This window comes from Pangasianodon hypophthalmus, chromosome 3 (genome assembly GCF_027358585.1).
Source record: "Pangasianodon hypophthalmus isolate fPanHyp1 chromosome 3, fPanHyp1.pri, whole genome shotgun sequence".
NCBI classification, from domain to species: Eukaryota; Metazoa; Chordata; class Actinopteri; order Siluriformes; family Pangasiidae; genus Pangasianodon; species Pangasianodon hypophthalmus.
Window position 1 is genome coordinate 8977056 of NC_069712.1, and position 17945 is coordinate 8995000.

At 39.3% G+C, this 17945-nt stretch overlaps 1 protein-coding gene across 1 annotated transcript in view; it reads left to right on the top strand.

The window, feature by feature from the left end:
- The first annotated feature begins 91 nt into the window (after window positions 1-91).
- si:dkey-28b4.8 (sarcoplasmic/endoplasmic reticulum calcium ATPase 2) overlaps window positions 92-17945 on the top strand; it is a 37822-nt gene continuing 19968 nt past the window's right edge. Inside the window, exons 1-10 of the mRNA XM_026934770.3 lie at window positions 92-605; window positions 4040-4159; window positions 4381-4398; window positions 6907-6989; window positions 7240-7344; window positions 8372-8510; window positions 11295-11461; window positions 13450-13605; window positions 17057-17198; window positions 17458-17624. Coding sequence (XP_026790571.3) covers window positions 4042-4159; window positions 4381-4398; window positions 6907-6989; window positions 7240-7344; window positions 8372-8510; window positions 11295-11461; window positions 13450-13605; window positions 17057-17198; window positions 17458-17624 — 1095 coding nt within the window. The 5' untranslated portion in view covers window positions 92-605; window positions 4040-4041. The remainder of the gene's footprint in view (window positions 606-4039; window positions 4160-4380; window positions 4399-6906; window positions 6990-7239; window positions 7345-8371; window positions 8511-11294; window positions 11462-13449; window positions 13606-17056; window positions 17199-17457; window positions 17625-17945) is intronic.

Consider the following 17945-nt stretch of genomic DNA (forward strand, 5'->3'; position numbering starts at 1 on the left):
ACAACAACAGCAACAACAAATTTAGCAGCTAAGAGCGGAACATCACCTGTAAAGCGCAGGAGATCAGCTCGGGTAAAAACCGAGTCTCTGCCCTCCACCCGCAAAAGAGCCAGGAGGCGGGATTACTCTGAAAGCTTTAACGCGATTGGTCCGTTCGGTTTCACGAGCTGATTTGCTGCATGCTGATTGGGCAATCGATCCTGCGACAGAAGGCGATGTTAATAATGTCATTCTGTGGCCTGGCATTAAATAAAACGATGCTCATTTAGATAGATTGGAGAAAGCAGGAGATTAAAAGCGAGGGGTTTCTGATTGTACAGTTGTACTTTATAGTTAGAAACGTAGCACTGATCAAACCTTAACTGGAGAAAATGTCGGGGATTTAAATTCGCCTGTGGATTCCCTAATTTGATCATGCAGACTTCTCTGGGAAATAGAAGCTAAAAAAGACTTGTTTTCTGCCCCGCCGCTGTCTCAGGACCCAGCTAGCTGGATAGCTATAACACAGTGGATTGGTTTGGGGATCTTTAGGTGATATTGCTGTGTTAGATTCCTGGTGTAACGGTGCTCATCGGTTTGCAGGAGAAGCTCTAATAACTGAAGTGGTGAGTACACTTTTCTGTACACAGTGCAGCTAGCTAGCTCTGATCAATCACACACACACACACACACACTGAAAATATCACCCCACATTTATTACTGTATGGAGCTTGCTTTAGCATTAGCAGTGCGGTTGTGGCGTTTAATAAAGGTCACTATTTGGCAAACGTGACTGCAAGAGAAATAAATCATGTCTGCTGTATATCAGGTCAATAATAATATTTACATTTCTCAGAGTCATGCGACAGACTGATGCAGTGCTTAGTTAGCCGGTTAGCTCTCTGGATTCGAGCATCTTTATTTGCTGGGATTTAGTGTTATGCTGTGTATTTTGCTTTGGGTTGTTTTTCTAAATAGATAGATAGATAGATAGATAGATGGATGGATGGATGGATGGATGGATAGATAGCTCAACAAAGGGTAAGTGTCATGCATAAGGTTTCATCCAGCTGTGCTAGTTGAGCCAAAAGTAAACAAGGTTGAGTGTGATTTCCTGGCCTGGGAGGTAACAGGTGCACTAGAGAAAGAGACTGCAGAGAACACACCAGGACACTTCACTGTCTTCACCTGTGTGCTCTTTCAGCACTTATAATGAGGTTATAGCTGCCTAATAAATGCATTCATCTTCATTAACCGCTTCATGCTGGTCAGTGGATCCGGAGCCTATCCCAGGAACACCAGGAGTGAGGTGGGAATACACCGGATGTGGATGAGATGTCAGTCCATCACAGGGCACCACGCACGCATAGATTCACTCAGTTATTGACACATAGGGGCAGTTTAGCCTGTCTGTTTACTGGCCTGTTTTTCCCAGCCACTGGGAGTGTACTCTGAGTGCCGGTCCCAAGCACGGGGAGGGTTGCATCAGGAAGGGCATCCAGCAAAAAACCTGTGCCAAATCAACATTTGTACTGATGATCCGCCGTGACGACTCCTAACGCGAGCAGCTGAAAGAACGACAACGTTTACTGGCCTGTTTTTGGGATGAGGAGGAAACAGGAGAACCTGGAGGAAACACAGGCAGACCTTGACACTTGAAACTCTACACAGACAGTAACTGAGCTCAGGAGCGAACCAGGAACCCTGAAGCTGTGAAGTAGCAATGCTGCCTGCTGCACCACCAGGCCACCCTAATTATAACAGCACAGCAACATATTCACTCATTCATTCATTCATTCATCTTCAGTAACTGTTTTACTGAAGTCAGGATACAGTGAATTCTGGAGCCTGTTCCAGGAATACTGGGCGTGAGGCCATAATACATGCAGATGCTGTACTGGTCTGTGATGGTGAAGCAGTAGCTCATTTGTGCGGAGGAAGCTTTCCGGACAGCCTACGGCCTTATCATCACCTATGATCACGAGCTGTGGGTAGTGATCAAAAGAAATAAAGTTGTGAGGACGGGCAGCGGAAATGAGATTTCTCCGCAGGGTTGCTGGGTTTACTCTCCGTGACAGTGTGAGGAGCTCGGCAATCCGAGAGGTCCTTGGAATAGAGTCACTGCTCTTCCAAATTGTTGAACCCGTTGAAGTAGTTTGCTCACCTTACAAAGATGTCCTCGGGTTAGCTCCTTCTAGAGCTGCATCAGGCATGTCCGATAGGACGGAGACCCCAGGGCTGACCCAGGACCCGCTGGAGATATTAGATCTTTGTTAGCTGACTTGGGAACATGGCTGGAGATAGAGACGCCTGGACTGTCCTTCTGCTGCCACCATGACCCCCACCAAGAAAAGCGAAAGAAAATGAATGAATATGTATACTTCGTGATCAGCACCTTATAGGTGCACTTTGTAGGGAATCAGCTGCTGACTGTAGCTCATCTGTTCCTGTACACTGTCGGCCTCCATCTACCCAGTCCTTCAATGAGAAGTGCCGATCACTGGCCAGATGTTATTTGACTGGTGTACATTCCCAGCACTAGGGCTTTTAAATGCTGCAGTGTCACTGCTGGGCAATAAACAGTCTGCTAATCAAAAGTATCTAGCCAACAGGGGTTCTGTGGAAGTGAGATTAGCATCTATAAAGATGAACTATAGACACTAAAGGCGGCACGGTGACACAGCAGGTAGCATTGCAGCCACATTGCTAAAGGGTCCCCAGTTCGACAGTGATCACAGATTACTGTCTGCACGGTTTTTCACATGTTCTTCCCATGTTCATGTGGATTTCCTCTGGGTTCACCGGTTTCCTCCTATCTCCCAAAAACATGTTAGTAAGTTGATACGCTTCATTTCAGATAGTGTGAATGAGTGTGGGAATGTGTGTGTCCATGGTGCATTGGCGTCCCGTTCGGGGTGTATTCCTGCCTTGCACCCAGTGTTCCTGGGATAAGCTTCTGAACCATTACAACCCTGACCAAGATAAAGCGGTTACTGAAGATGAGCAAATGAACATAGATACTAACTGTACACTTCCAAGGTTGAGTATCAAAGTAGGTGGTCAGATGTGGCCAGTAAATATACACATTACTTGAAAATCACAGCAACGCTGCTGCACCTGTTACACTCATGCCAGTGCAACACACACACACGCACACACACCGCAGTGTCAGTCTCACTGCTATGCTGAGGGTCCATCACCCAAATAATATCTAGTCAGCTGTGGTGCTCTGGTGGTGCTGTTCCACTGAAAGGTGGACTGAACATGAGTGAAACACAGCAAATGCTAATATTCATTTAATGCTGCAGATGTTCTGTGTATGTAAATTACACATATTTACTGTTTCATCATGGTGGAGGAAAGGACAGGTTCAGCTGTTAGATAAGTTTACGGATTTATTCCTATAAATACAACATTTGGGCTCGCTGATTAAGCAATAGGCACTTGCTTATATCTGTAACTGCTGGCTGCATTATATACAGGCTAACATTAGTGGTGAACACAAAGATTTATAAATGGGAGACTTTTAAATTATTCAAATACAAAATTTACGCATGTATTTCACGTCTAGTGTTCGTGTTTTTATTTTGATATGATTTTGTTCACGAATCATTTATTTTCGCATGTTACTTTTTCTCATGTAGGTCATGTGGCTATATCTATCAGATATTAGTGATTCTGATGTGATCAACAAGTATTCCCATGATGTCACCTGTGTTTACTTGAGTTGTTTACATGTGCAGTTTCAGGGGGTAACATGTTGAAATGCACCTTCATTTTTTTTACATGATTACATCTTATTCACATAATCACATGGGAAAAACATGATCATGATGTGAAATGTATGTGAATTTTCTGTAAGAAACCATCTGACTGCATGTGAAACCAATGTAAATACTGCCTGTAAGAGATAATTCAACAGTTAACAGGTTACAACCTATTACTTTAGGCCAAAATCCCCCTTAAGGGGAGATTTTGAGGGGATCCATGAAGCATGAAGTAAATGAAGTAGGGGAAGATCATAGCACATGTGCAGTGAAGACTAACTCCTCTGTCACAGGGATGGACAATGCCCATACTAAGACGGTCGAGGAGGTGTTGGGGTTCTTTGGAGTGAACGAGTCCACAGGTTTGAGCAGTGAGCAGCTGCGGAAGAATCGAGAGCGATGGGGTGCCAACGGTACACTGCCATTACACATACAACGATAACATTGTTACAGACAATAAAAACACTCGTGATTCTAACCCAGTTTGATCTTTGATGTTTTCAAAAGCTGATGAATGTGAGGTATAAGTAGAATATATAAGTGTAATATAAGTAGAAAGCAATGTGATGCACAGAAATTTATTTTAAACTCTTCTCTTTTCTTTTCTTACTGGATCCAACAATTCGTCATGCAGAATTACCAGCAGAAGAAGGTAAGAAACACAAACCTCTGGTCTGAGGCTAATTAATGATAAATATTCTAAGGGCCGCATTCAGAGTCGCTGACTTTAGTCCAAAAGTTATTGAAGCATTTACACAGGGAAATTTACATGTATTCATAGACAGGTTATGCACGTGCTTAAGTCGATTTTCTTGGGGCACCATTTAGATTATGTATCCACATCCTAATACTTTTGATATTGTGCACCAAGTTTTATTGTGTACACCACGTAAGATAAAAAGTGAGGTCATGAAATTGCCGCAATCACTAAGACACCTCTCTCTTTTACTCAAGCTCCATTCCATATGCGTATCTCTTGCATAACTTCTGAATAGCGCTTAAGTAGTTATGTCTGAGGTCTGAAGTGCATACTAAAGTGCAAATTAAAATCTTTACTGCTCGCATATAACTCAACAATGAATACAGCTTTTGATGTTTTAAAAGCCTGCGTGCAAGGGCTATGTTTTTGTCTGGCTAATTACAGTATACCCTGGAGGGGTATTTTGGGGGATTTGAGTTGATGTGTGGCCTGGATGAATTTGTATAAAACTCAGAAAGCTATGTTGACATGCTGCCTACTAATCCAACCATTAAAACCCCACCATGTACACATCTAATATGAAATAGACTAATCTGATTGAGACTGATTTGTGTGACATTTGTATCCTGCTAAACAAGGAGGATCATCTGTTGAATAGAAGTATAAACACTGTGTAAACACTGTGCAAACACTGCATGAATGATGCAAACTGGTTAAGTGTGGAAGGAAAATTTACGTTTCTCATTTTAAAAATTGTAAAAATATTTGTTCTCAGAAATATATTTTAAAGCAGAATGATGTCAAATGGTGATGACAAATTCTTTTTGCAGTCTGTTAAATTTGCAGTTGTAGTATGGTTTGCAGAGATTTAGATTGTTTGGAACTTAAATTAAAACCTCATATAAGGCTATACCAAACTTTGGGTACTTAAAGTAACTGTTTGCTACTGTGCAACAGGACATAATATATAATATTATATATATATATAAGATATAATTTATGGTAATTATAATATTAAATGCAATTTCCTCACATGTGAATGCTCTGCATGACATGCAGTATATGGCCAAAAGTATGTGGACATCCAATCATTACATCTGTATGCGCTTTTTGAACATCCCAGTTCAGATTTAGTCTCCTCTTTGCTCTTATAATAACCTCCACTCTTATGGGAAGACTTTCCACTAGATTTTGGAGCGTGGCGGAGTGCGGATTTGTGCCCATTCAGCCACAAGAGCATTAGTAAGCTCAGGCACTGATGTTGGGCAGGAAGGCCTTTGGAGCAGTCAGCGTTCCAGTTCAGGGCTCTGTGCAGGCCACTTGAGTTTTTCCACTCCAACCTTGGCAAACCATTTCTTCATGGATTTTGCTCTGTGCACAGCGACATTGTCATGGTGGAACAGGTTTGGGCCCCTTAGTTCCATTGAAGGGAAATTGTAATGCTACAGCATACAGAGACATTCTATACAATTGTGTGCTTCCGACTTTGTGGCAACACTTTGGGGAAGAACCACATGTGTGTGTGTGTGATGGTCAGGTGTCCACGAACTTTTGGCCATATAGTATATAAAATGCATGTTTTCAACAGCATTGTGTGTAGAGTGTATGGGTACACATTAGGGCTGTTACGGTTTAAAATTTCATGTTATTGATAACCTAGCCTAAAAAAAAAGCCTGGAAGTACCATGGTATTAATTAACCAATTAAAGAAAAAAATACACACAAGCCAGTGGTCAAAATTAAAGGAAAAAAATTATTATTATTAAAGCTTTGTAAAAAATGTTTCTTTGCACATCCTTCTATATACATTATAACACAAACCAAAATGATCAAATCCCATAATTGGTTTTCTTTCTTATATTTTTGAGAATGATTTTAGAATATAATCCCTTACATTGTCAGTATTAATCATGTTGTTGTTATAAGCTGAAAGAGAGAGTGGCTGCGAGGAAAGCAGTACTGCTTAGCCAAAAAATATATAGTTTCATTTAGTGCTGATCGGCAATGCCATGGTCTTCTGTGCGTTTGACAGCTGACATGTTTGATAAAGGTACAAACATGCTAGGAGTGGCAGTAAAGGGAGCAACGTAACATATTTACAACAGGGTACGAGTCCAGAGGGTGGGGTTACAATATTTCTGAGTAGTCACACAGAAAAGGGATGATAACACTGGAGTGAGGAGCTTGATCAGCATTTTAATCTGTATTTTGAAAAAGTCATTGCTGAGTCCTATCATACACCATTACTAACCGTAAAACCCCATCTGTGTAACAAACCTAGTACACATAAACAGTTCATGTGGAATTTGCAATCAGAATAAAAATCTTTGCATGTAAACATAGCGACTATGTTGAAAGAGTGTGTTTGTAACTCTGGTTACTCTGGCTTTGTAAGTAAGAGGAGAGGACTTTGTTGATGTTCCCCTAAAACAACCTGATTCTTCCTCTCTCTGTTTACAGGGAAATCTCTGTGGGAATTGGTGCTGGAACAGTTTGAGGATCTGCTTGTGCGGATTCTGCTGCTCGCAGCCTGCATTTCCTTTGTAAGCACTAATGGGAACCAAAACATCACAGCTGTGACGCTGAAATACTGTCCCTCTCCCAGCAACCCCCTCTTCCTTCACTGTGCATTTAGTAATCTAATAAGCACTATCGCTAAGAACTTCTCAGATCATGAGCATTATCGTCTAATTGCTACATTATATTGTGACCATAATACACTCGTGCTCTTTCTGCATTTACTTATTCATCATGTTCTGGGGAAGGACTGATTAGATTTCATGTCTCTGTCAGACCCTGGCCTGGTTTGAAGAAGGAGAGGGCACCATCACTGCTTTCGTAGAGCCTTTTGTAATCCTCCTTATCCTTATCGCCAATGCCATCGTGGGCGTGTGGCAGGTAAGTGTGTGACAACGTACTTGACAAAATATGGATATTTGGCTCAAACATCACCTAGTGATCAATTAGTGCTAAATGGAAATTATATACATGTAGTGCACACACTGGTCACTTTAATAGGAACACCTGTACAACTGCTTATTCATACAATTATCCAATCAGCAAATCATGTGGCAGCAGCGGAAAGCATACGATCATGCAGATACAGGTCAAGAGATTCAGTTAAAGTGTTCACATCATACATCAGAATAAAAAAAGTAATCTCACTGACTGTTTCATGGTTGTTGGAGCCAGAAGGGCTGGTTTGAATATTTCGGAAACTTCCAGTCTTTTGGGATTTTAACACACAACAGTCTCTAGACTTTATAGAGAATGTTGTGAAAAACAAAAAATACCCAGTGAGCAGAACTCATGTGGATGGAAAAACTTCGTTGATGACGGAGGTAAGAGGAGAATGGCCAGACTGGTTCTAGATGACAGGAAGGTTAAGGTAACTCAAATTACTACTCTTTACAACAATCTTTACAGATCGGGTTCCACGCCTGTCAGCGAAGAACAGGAATCTGATTATACAATGGGCACAGGTTCACCGAAACTGGACAGGTGAAGATTGGAAAAATGTTTGTGCTGTTGAAAAAGCCTAATCATTCTCCTCTTAACTTTCTCATCAACAAGACGTTTCTGCTCATTGGATGTTTTTTGTTTTCCGCACCTTTCTGTGCAAACTCTGGAGACGCTTCTGCATGAACATCCCAGGAGCTCAGCAGTTGCTGAAATACTCAAACCAACCTGTCTGGCACCAACAACCATGCCACACTTCAAGCCACTGAGATCACATTCTGATTGTTCTGATGTTTGATATAAACATTAACTGAAGCACTTGACCTGTATCTGCATGATTTTATGCATTGTGCTGCTGCCACATGACTGATTGGATAATTTCATGAATGTGCAAGAGTGCAGGTGTTCATAATAAAGTGAACAGAGAGTGTACATATATATATGTTAATCATATTTGTTTATCTAGGAACGCAATGCGGAAAATGCCATTGAAGCACTGAAAGAATACGAACCAGAAATGGGGAAGGTGTACAGACAGGACAGGAAGAGTGTACAGAGAGTCCGAGCCAGAGATATTGTGCCTGGTGACATTGTTGAAGTGGCAGGTAAACAGAAAATCTACACATGTCATCCTCTGCTGTGCTACACTGTGTTTAAGAGCTGGGTCTGTTCCCTGTCTGACTACTCAGTACAGTCAAATACTTTTTAATAATCGTAAATTTATGATTTATGTCCAACGTCACGTGGTATGCATTTTGATGTACCCTTTCAGTGAAATTATAAAGTGCAGAAGAGGTACAGTGGCTTCAAGAACCAAAAATTAGCAAAATGTTAATTTAGAAAATAGAAATTACACATAATAATCAAAGTTTTGGATGATCATCTCAATCTCTGAATTTTGAGCCTGGAGTATGAATTGAAGACAGCAATCTAATCCTACTAATTTAAAGGAGCTAAAAATGTTCCGTATGAAGGAGCGTTCAAGTCCAAGATCAAATGTTCACAGAAAGAAGAAAAGCTCTACTTGGGAAAATGTTTTCTATGTTTTTAAATAAAATTATACAGGATCTCTATTTCAAAATATCACTCAAGGTTTGCCAGTAATTCTAGTAGGAACTAAAATTGGTGAAAGAGCAATAATATATCATGATTCTTCTTTTATTTCTTGATAGAAAAATATATCAATAAATTTCACAATGCATGATTTTTTGAGGTTTCTTTTTTTTTACACACATAATCTGAACTAAATGTTAAAATAAATATAAAATGAAATGGCATAATGATTAGTCAGTGAGTTGATGTAGCTGTAATATAACAATACAATGCTAGTCGATTGGTGTTAGCAAAATCTATGCATAGCCATTTGCGTAGCCTTTTTTTAAAATAAAAAACATGAAGCTGGACAGTGTTGCAAAATTACTAATGATACTCCTGATCCTATCAGAAAAGTGAATCAAGAGGTAATTTTTCACGATAACAGTAGCGTATCATCATATTGCCCAACCCGAAACGGCCTATAAAAATACTTTAAAAGCCAAATGAAGGTCTCTCACAGTCAATCTGTCAGTTGCAGCTGGAGAGCATCGCTGCTGTGACGTGAGCTGGCCTTTTGTTTGCTTTGAGAGACCTATCAACATTGTCTGCTTAGGATCACTATAATCACAAGTGTCCATCTCCAGGAAGCCATAAATACACTGCTGGAAAAAGACCCAGTGTTTTCTCAAGGAAGTGGTGAAGCATTCCTATAATTTGACTGGCTTGGTTGACCAGAATATCTGTATATGTTAATTTTGTAATATTTAGAAAATATTAGAAATCAACTTATTAATTTAGTTTGATTTTTTTCGGTGTGGGCAGAAAGGGTTAATGCCCAGGCTTGTAATTATTGGCATACTATTTAAGCTCTATTCTAGGAATCCCAGAGGTCATGAATAAAAATAAGTTTGACATCCTTCTTTATGTGCCCTAATACAGCCGTCATGGGTTCTGAGTGGTGAGTGAATTCGGCACTTTCACTGAGGAGTGGCATTTGACTGGCTCCCCAAAAAAGGCTTGAGAAAAATGTAAATTTAGTGATATTGTTGTGGATTGAATGGATTAAGTAAATTAATAGAATTTTACTGCTTTACATGATGAACGTGGCTTGTTACTAAGCACTGTATTCAGAACCTGCAGTGTAGAATACACTAAATACACGTCATTCATTGCAGTGTAATCGTATGAAGGCCATGGTTTAATGCTCGCCCTCCCACCCCCTTTTTTTTCAGCTATAACAAATTTAGGTTAGCTAGTTTAGTAGTTCAGTAATCATTAACCTAGGACCTGCCCTAACATGCTTCAGGCAGTTTTTTTTTATTCAGGAAGTTATATTTTGCATATACTGCATCCTCATCAGGCTATTGTGTGTGTTGTAACATAAGCTATATCACTAATTCTGTTATTCGGTAGTGTTTACATACCACAGTCTATTTGCGTAAGCTAATAATTACAAATTACTGGCACCCCTGAAGGCTGTGTGCAGCTCCTGGAAATGGAAATGTACATGGCTTCTCAGTAAAGATAAAATACTGAGTGCTACAAAGTTTATAATGTAGTTTCCATAACAATGGTATATTTAAGGGCATGACCACTCTGATTTATAACCCTTGCCAGGTTGTAAAAGAAATATGAGTTGATCTGGGAAAACCCTTCACATGGGCAATTTTTGACATTTTCTGTTATACATAGTTCTGAAGACTACATGCTTTCCTGAACTGAAATATGTTTCCCTTTTTCCTCTCTCTCTCTCAGTGTACAGCATTTTAAACTCTTATTACTCTTCATGAAAATGAGGAAAACCTAATCCACTTATGGAAGAACAACATTACTGTCAAATTTGAAAAAATTATATACGTTTACAGTGAAATGAGTTATCATTTTGATAACTCATCCACATCAGTCTCTGTCACGTCACCTGAGGTAAAAGTCACATGCGGTATTTTAAACACAAGCCTCTTCTCTGTGTGTGAGAGTGTGTATGTGCTCTTCTGTGTTTTGATGATGATGTGATGGCGCAGGAGCATCACGGACATTTTGACAGAAGGTATCTGATTACAAACTGAATTGATCAGGCTTAGGTGCTATGATCAAATGATCAAATCGTGAAAAAAACCACACTTAACTCGCAAGGTTTTAGGCTTGCTAGCTTATGCTATACTAAAAACCAAAAACCAAGCTTTTAATTTATTTTGTTAGCTTGAATGATTATTGTACTGTGAACTCTGCACAACACTTTACCCCAAGTCCCAGATCAGCATTAGTTTGAATGTTTTTTTTTCTAGAATATGGTAATGATTTATCTTAGCCTGGATAGGAAAGACCAATTTTTGATCGCTTTGCCCTTTTTTCAGTGGGTGATAAGGTTCCAGCGGACATCAGACTGACCTCCATTCGTTCCACCACTCTGAGAGTGGACCAGTCCATTTTGACAGGGGAGTCTGTCTCGGTGCTCAAACACACAGACCCTGTCCCTGATCCACGCGCTGTAAACCAGGACAAGAAAAACATGCTCTTTTCTGTAAGTGTATATAAACGTGCATGTGAGAATCATCTCTTTAAATATTATAACTGGTGCTTGAGTGTGTTGAATGTGTTACGATGTGCCTGAGATGTTTTGTGAGTGTGCACATGACAAGTTTATGTGCTCTGTGTATGTGTGTGTGTGTGTGTGTGTGTGTTGGGCCTATCTGTGCTGAATAAAACATCAGACGTGTTGTTTGCTCTCACTTGGTTGGAGAAATGATGTCAAAAGCACTTTGAGCTTTCATATGGATAATGACCAGGGTGCATCAGCCTCAAAGACCACACACAAACATACTCCAAAGCTTCCATTACTTTCCTCCAGCTGAGGAGCTCTAATGGCTCTTGCATGTCATAAAAGCACACCATTAGATGGTAGTGAGGCCATGTTCAGACCTCCAACTCTCATTCCCTAATGATTAGTTCTTCTTGGTTTCCCAAAGGCTGGAGTTATATTTGATTCTGATTTGACTAAAAAACATCATTGTTCCCACACTCGTCTGCGTACTGTTTGTACATCTGCAAGATTAAATTTTCTATCCACTAGTGGGCATGTCAGAGTCAAAACATACCTTGTCAGCACTGGAATACCTTCTTTGACCACTTTTGCTGATTTTGCACAACAGGGTACACAGTAAATATGGCAAGATCTAAAGACAAATTCACTCTGAAACACATTCAAATGTTGATATTGAAACTTTTGTGATATGTTCAGCGATTCTCGTGATATGTTGCTTGGTGCTGTAATTTTGTTATTAGGGAAGTTAGAGGTTGCCATGCAGCCATCACTGGGTGACATTACTAGCGCAGTTACAGTGATGTCTAATAGAAAAAAAATTCTCAAACATGAGGGACAACAGTCAGGTTTTGCTGTTAGCTCCTAAAAACAAATAGCAAGAGACACACAATCAGCACATTGAAAGAATTCACAATATGGGCTACAGCTATCTAACATCTGCATCTGATTTAGCATAAGTTCTTATCCAGAGGGACGTACAGAATTGCTTTATAGTCTCTATCAAAAAACATATCCTCATGCTAGGATCTTGTGCAGGTGTACATATAGTTGAACACAAGTATAACCACAATTGTATTTAGTTTTAACATTTGGGGGAAGGCCTGTCAGTGGTTTCATTGCAGTTGCATTGCAGCTGTAGTTCAGTTCAGCCAGCAGTTCTGCATATTTAAACTTTATATATTAAAAATATATCCTTTATATAATGTCGTTTTAATACATTTTCAGTCAGTGTGACTAGAATTGTCTTATAATCTTGAAAATGTTTTGCCACAATCTTGAAGATTTTTGCCACACAATTTATGAAGCCTCTCAGATAAGCAGCGAAGCTTATCTGTGTGGCAAGGTTATAACATACAGTACTGTGCAAAAGTCTTAGGCACATGCGAAGAAATGCTGTAGAGCAAAGATGCCTTAAAAATAATGAAATTAAATGTTTCTACATTAGAAAAATACTATAAAGAGCAGTAAACAAGCAAAAAAGCAATATTTGGTGTAACGATCCTTCGCTTAAAAAAAAAATAGTCTCAGGTCCAGTTAGTGCAGTTTTATAAGGAAATGAGCTGTAAGTGTTACTGAGCATCTTGCAGAAGCAGCCACAGTTCTTCTGGAGACTTTGACTGTCACACTTGCTTATTTTTGTAGCAAAACCCAGCAGCCTTCATTATGGGTTTTTGTCTGAATAGTGCTTTCTTTCTTTACTGACATACAAAAATTTTTCTGTAACATTTAATTTTGTGCTGGAAAGCTAATGTTTGGATTTCTACAATGTTTTTGTACTGAATCAATAATGTAGAAGTCATAAAATAAAAATCTAACAAAGTTTTGTATTAAAAAATTAGGGTGCCTAAGACTTTTGCACAGTACTCTATTATAAATCCAGTCACGTTGAGTTCCTACCACACATATTATGAAAATCTTGAAACACTGCAAGCAGTTTGATCCCAGGTCTTGTGTGTGTTGATGCACAGGGCACGAATATTGCAGCAGGGAGAGCAATAGGTGTCGTAGTGGCCACCGGAGTACAGACAGAAATCGGTAAAATCAGGGACGAGATGGCAGCCACAGACCCAGAAAGGACGCCTTTACAGCAAAAACTAGACCAGTTCGGAGAGCAACTCTCAAAGGTAGTGTGCTCCGTTTATTTTCACTGTCACTTTTTTCTGCTGCTTTCCGCCTTCCTACACTCTCACACACTTATTAAGTTGGCATTTTTCCCACTGCCTTGTTCATAAGTAAGTTTGCAAACAGAACAGATTTTTTAATATTTCATTTTCTTCTTCATTTCTCGCATACACACTATCCTCCTACACCTATCTCCTATTACACACTCTTTTCCCCCACACATCATTTTTCTCTCTGTCAGGCTATGCTATGATTTTAACTGAATGTGTAATTTTAACTGTTTCTGTGGTGATGTCTACTAGAGTGGAGTGTATGCCTATATACAGATGTATGATACAAAAATTTTTTAAAAAAGGATATAAAAAGTCTACACACCCCTGTTAAAATGGCAGGTTTTTGTGAAGTAAAAGACAGAAACTAAGATCAATCATGTCAGATCATTTCCCACCTTTAATGTGAAATTGCAAAATAAACAAATAAAGTGACAAACAATCAGAAATTATTTTAGGGGAAAAAAGAAAAAGAAAAAACTTACAATAAGCTAGTTGCCTAAGGGTGCACACCCCTAAACTAATACATTTGTTGAAGCACCTTTTGATTTTATTACACCACTCAGTCTTTTTGGGTAAGAGTCTGTCAGCGTGGCACATCTTCACTTGGCAATATTTTCTCACTCTTTCTTCCAAAAACATTCACGAGCCGTCAATTTGTGAGGGCATCTCCTGTGCACAGCCGGCTTCAGGTCACACCACAGCTGTTTATTTGGATTCAGGTCTGGAATCTGTCTAGGGCATTCAAAAACATTTATCTTCTTTTGGTTAAGCCATTCCTTTGCTGATTTGGATGTATGCTTTGGGTCATTGTTGTGCTGAAAGGTGAAACTCTTTTCATCTTCAGCTTACTAGCAGATGCCTGAATGTTTTACACTAAAATCGACTGGTATTTGTAGCTATTCATGATTCCCTCCACCTTGATAAAAGCCCCAGTTCTGGCTGAAGAAAAGCAGACAGATGCTGCCACCACCATGTTTCACCATGGGTATGGTGTTCTTTTGGTGATGTGCAATTTTTGGTGCCAAACACACCTTTTGGAATTATGAAATTATTATACCTTTTGGAATTGGTTTCATCAGACCATTACACATTTTGCCACATGGTTTGGGGTGATTTAGTTGGGCTTGGATGTTTTTTGTGACAAAGGGCTTCCATCTAGCCATGCTACCCCATAACCCAGACATGTGAAGAATATGAAACGTTGTTATTGTCACGTGCAGAGAGTAATCAGTACTTGTCAGAAATTCCTGCAGCTCCTTCAATGTTGCCATAGGTCTCTTGGCAGCCTCCCTGGTAAGCTTTTGTCTTGCCTTTTGTAAATTTTGGAGGGATGTCCTGTTCTTGGTAACGTCACTGTGGTGCCCCATTTTTTCCACTTGTCGATGATGGCCTTCACAGTGTTCCATGGTATAGCTGATGTTTTGGAAATTCTTTTATACCCCTCTCCTGATCGATCGATATCTTTCGACAAGTATGATACGGTACAGGCGGACCATGGCATCAGCAGTCAAATCAAACCAAGAAGAGGTCTAGAATATAATCCAGAAGCAGGTGATCTTTATTTGGGGTTAATCAGGATAATTTCATTGATGACAGCTGTATGATAATTACTTCTGAACATGAGATTGAATGTGATTGGTTCATTCTGAAAATAGTCACATCTCCAATTATAAAAGGGTGTGCATGCTTATGCACCTGCGATATTGTAACTTTTTTCCCCCCTATTTTTCCGTGTTTCTGGTTGTTTTTTGCTTAATTTTTATACGTTCTAATTTCATGATTTATCTTGGTTTCAATTTTTTCATCACAAAAACCTGCCATGTTAACAGGGGTGTGTAGACTTTTTATATCCATTGTATATTTGATACATAAATAATATAGTCAAGATCTAATACAGATTACTACAGTTCTAATCTGCCTCTGTTCATCTGCTTTCTCTCTATTTGTATAATCATGATTTTAACTGATTTTAAAGTGCCCCAGTCAGGTTATATAGATACATTTTTGTCTGTATAAAAAGCATCTGGGTAAAATTTGTTACTACTGTATTTATTTATTTTTCCATTCGAGACTTTCTCCGTAAATCTGTGAAAACAGGAAATGCAGGAGCATTATTTGTGAACTCGGTTTGTGATCTGGAAAAAAATATATAAAAAACGAACGAAAAAACTGGTTCCACATCTTGACACAAACACATTCAGTATGCAGATTATTAGAGGATGCGCTAGTCCTCTGGCTGTACAACCTGTGTGCTAAGTTAGCCAGCTAGCTGACTTAGCTAATGTTAGTGATGAGCAACAGGTGTGATTAATGTGGTACTTTTAAAAGTACTTAAAAGTTTAACTGCTGTTGAAAGAAAGAGTAGGATGAGGTTCTGATACTGAAATCCCACAAAGTTACAGTTATCTACCTGGCTAATTGTCACCTGCAGTACAGTACAGCACTACGGGGACAGTGAGGTTGGGATATGGGGACATTTTCAGATTTCTTGTAACGCATATTTCTTGTAACGCGAATCACAGTTTTTCTTTAATTAATGAGTTTCTAATACACTATAATTTCTATAGACATTTACATTTACATTTATGGCATTTGGCAGACGCCCTTATCCAGAGCGACTTACAATAGTGCTTTGAAGTCTATCAATAAATACATTCTGATATTGGCTCGCTAGGTCACAAACTAGGAATACCATCAGTCCAAAATACCATCAGGTTGAAAACTTATATGGTGAACGCTAGATATATTCTAAGGCTAATAATAAAGGGATTTAAAAAGTCTTATGAAAGGAGTCTCCAGTGTCAGTGCTTTGTAACAGGCAGTACGGTTTCCACCTCAGGAGTCTTCAGGACAGAGGACTTTCCAGTTTTTTAGTAACATTATTGTTTATAGCTGCTATAATATAAACGATAACCATAATTAACTTGTTCATGTTCCACAACTTTAAATGTAACTATATATAACTATATATAATGTAACTATATATAATGGTTAAAAAGCATGACATGTTACATCACATTACAGTACATATATTAATAAATTTAAAAAGGTAATCGCTGACAAATTGCTGTGGAATAAGAGGAATAAAACAGTTCGAGGACATGTTGTTATTGGATGATAATCTTCTTCGGGATGGTAACAGTAACTGCGCTTTGTGTTGAGCCGCTTCACACCACCCTGATGATTATTTTTCTATAACAGCGCATCACACCATTTTATGTTCAGTTTATTATTGCGTATAGGTTATTTTTAAATGGCTTAAAATTACATATTCAGGAGTGTTTCAAATGTTGCTATGGTTATAACCACACTTAGAAAGTTTATGCCTAGATTGATATAATCTATATTGATATAAAGCCTCATCTTTCTATTTTTCTGTTTTATGTCTTGCTGTCTCTAGGTGATCACAGTGATCTGTGTGGCAGTTTGGGGCATTAACATTGGACACTTCAATGATCCTGTGCATGGTGGCAGCTGGCTGAGAGGAGCTGTGTATTATTTCAAGATCGCCGTGGCTTTGGCCGTAGCTGCCATCCCAGAGGGTACAGAATACATCTCAATCTCTTTTGAGCTCTTTCATGCAACAGAATTGTACCATAAACTTAGACTACATATTACATACTACATATAACTACATGTGTTAATGAGTCTAATTGGCTACCACATGCATAGCTTACACAAAGACACATTCATACTGTGTATCTTATCTATTAGATGTATACGTAGAGCACACCCTCCTTAAGAATCACCACTTTTATGTTTCTCCTTTCTCTCTATCTTTGTCTGTCATTTGTTTTGTAGGTCTTCCTGCTGTCATCACCACCTGCCTCGCTTTGGGCACACGTCGGATGGCGAGGAAGAACGCCATTGTGCGCTCACTGCCTTCTGTGGAGACTCTGGGCTGCACATCGGTCATCTGCTCTGATAAAACTGGCACTCTCACCACCAATCAGATGTCCGTCTGCAGGGTGAGACAGAACATTTCAATTCAACATTGTGTTCAGTACACTTCATTAGACATTGTGTTCCAAGATAGTGCAATTAACAGCAGCTTTGGCAGGTTGCTTCACCCTATGTTATGTGTTTCGCTCTTTTAGTGTTGTTAAGGCCATTGTTATACTTTAATTTAACTATGCATGCTCGTGATGGCCGCCTCCCTCATTCTGAGCTTTCTCAGTGTATAGCAGAAATCACCTTGCATTTCCTCCTCCTGTGTAATACCAACATATTGTGTGGCCCAAACAATATTTTGATGTCCAGAATCTAGACTGTTCTATATAAAGCAATAT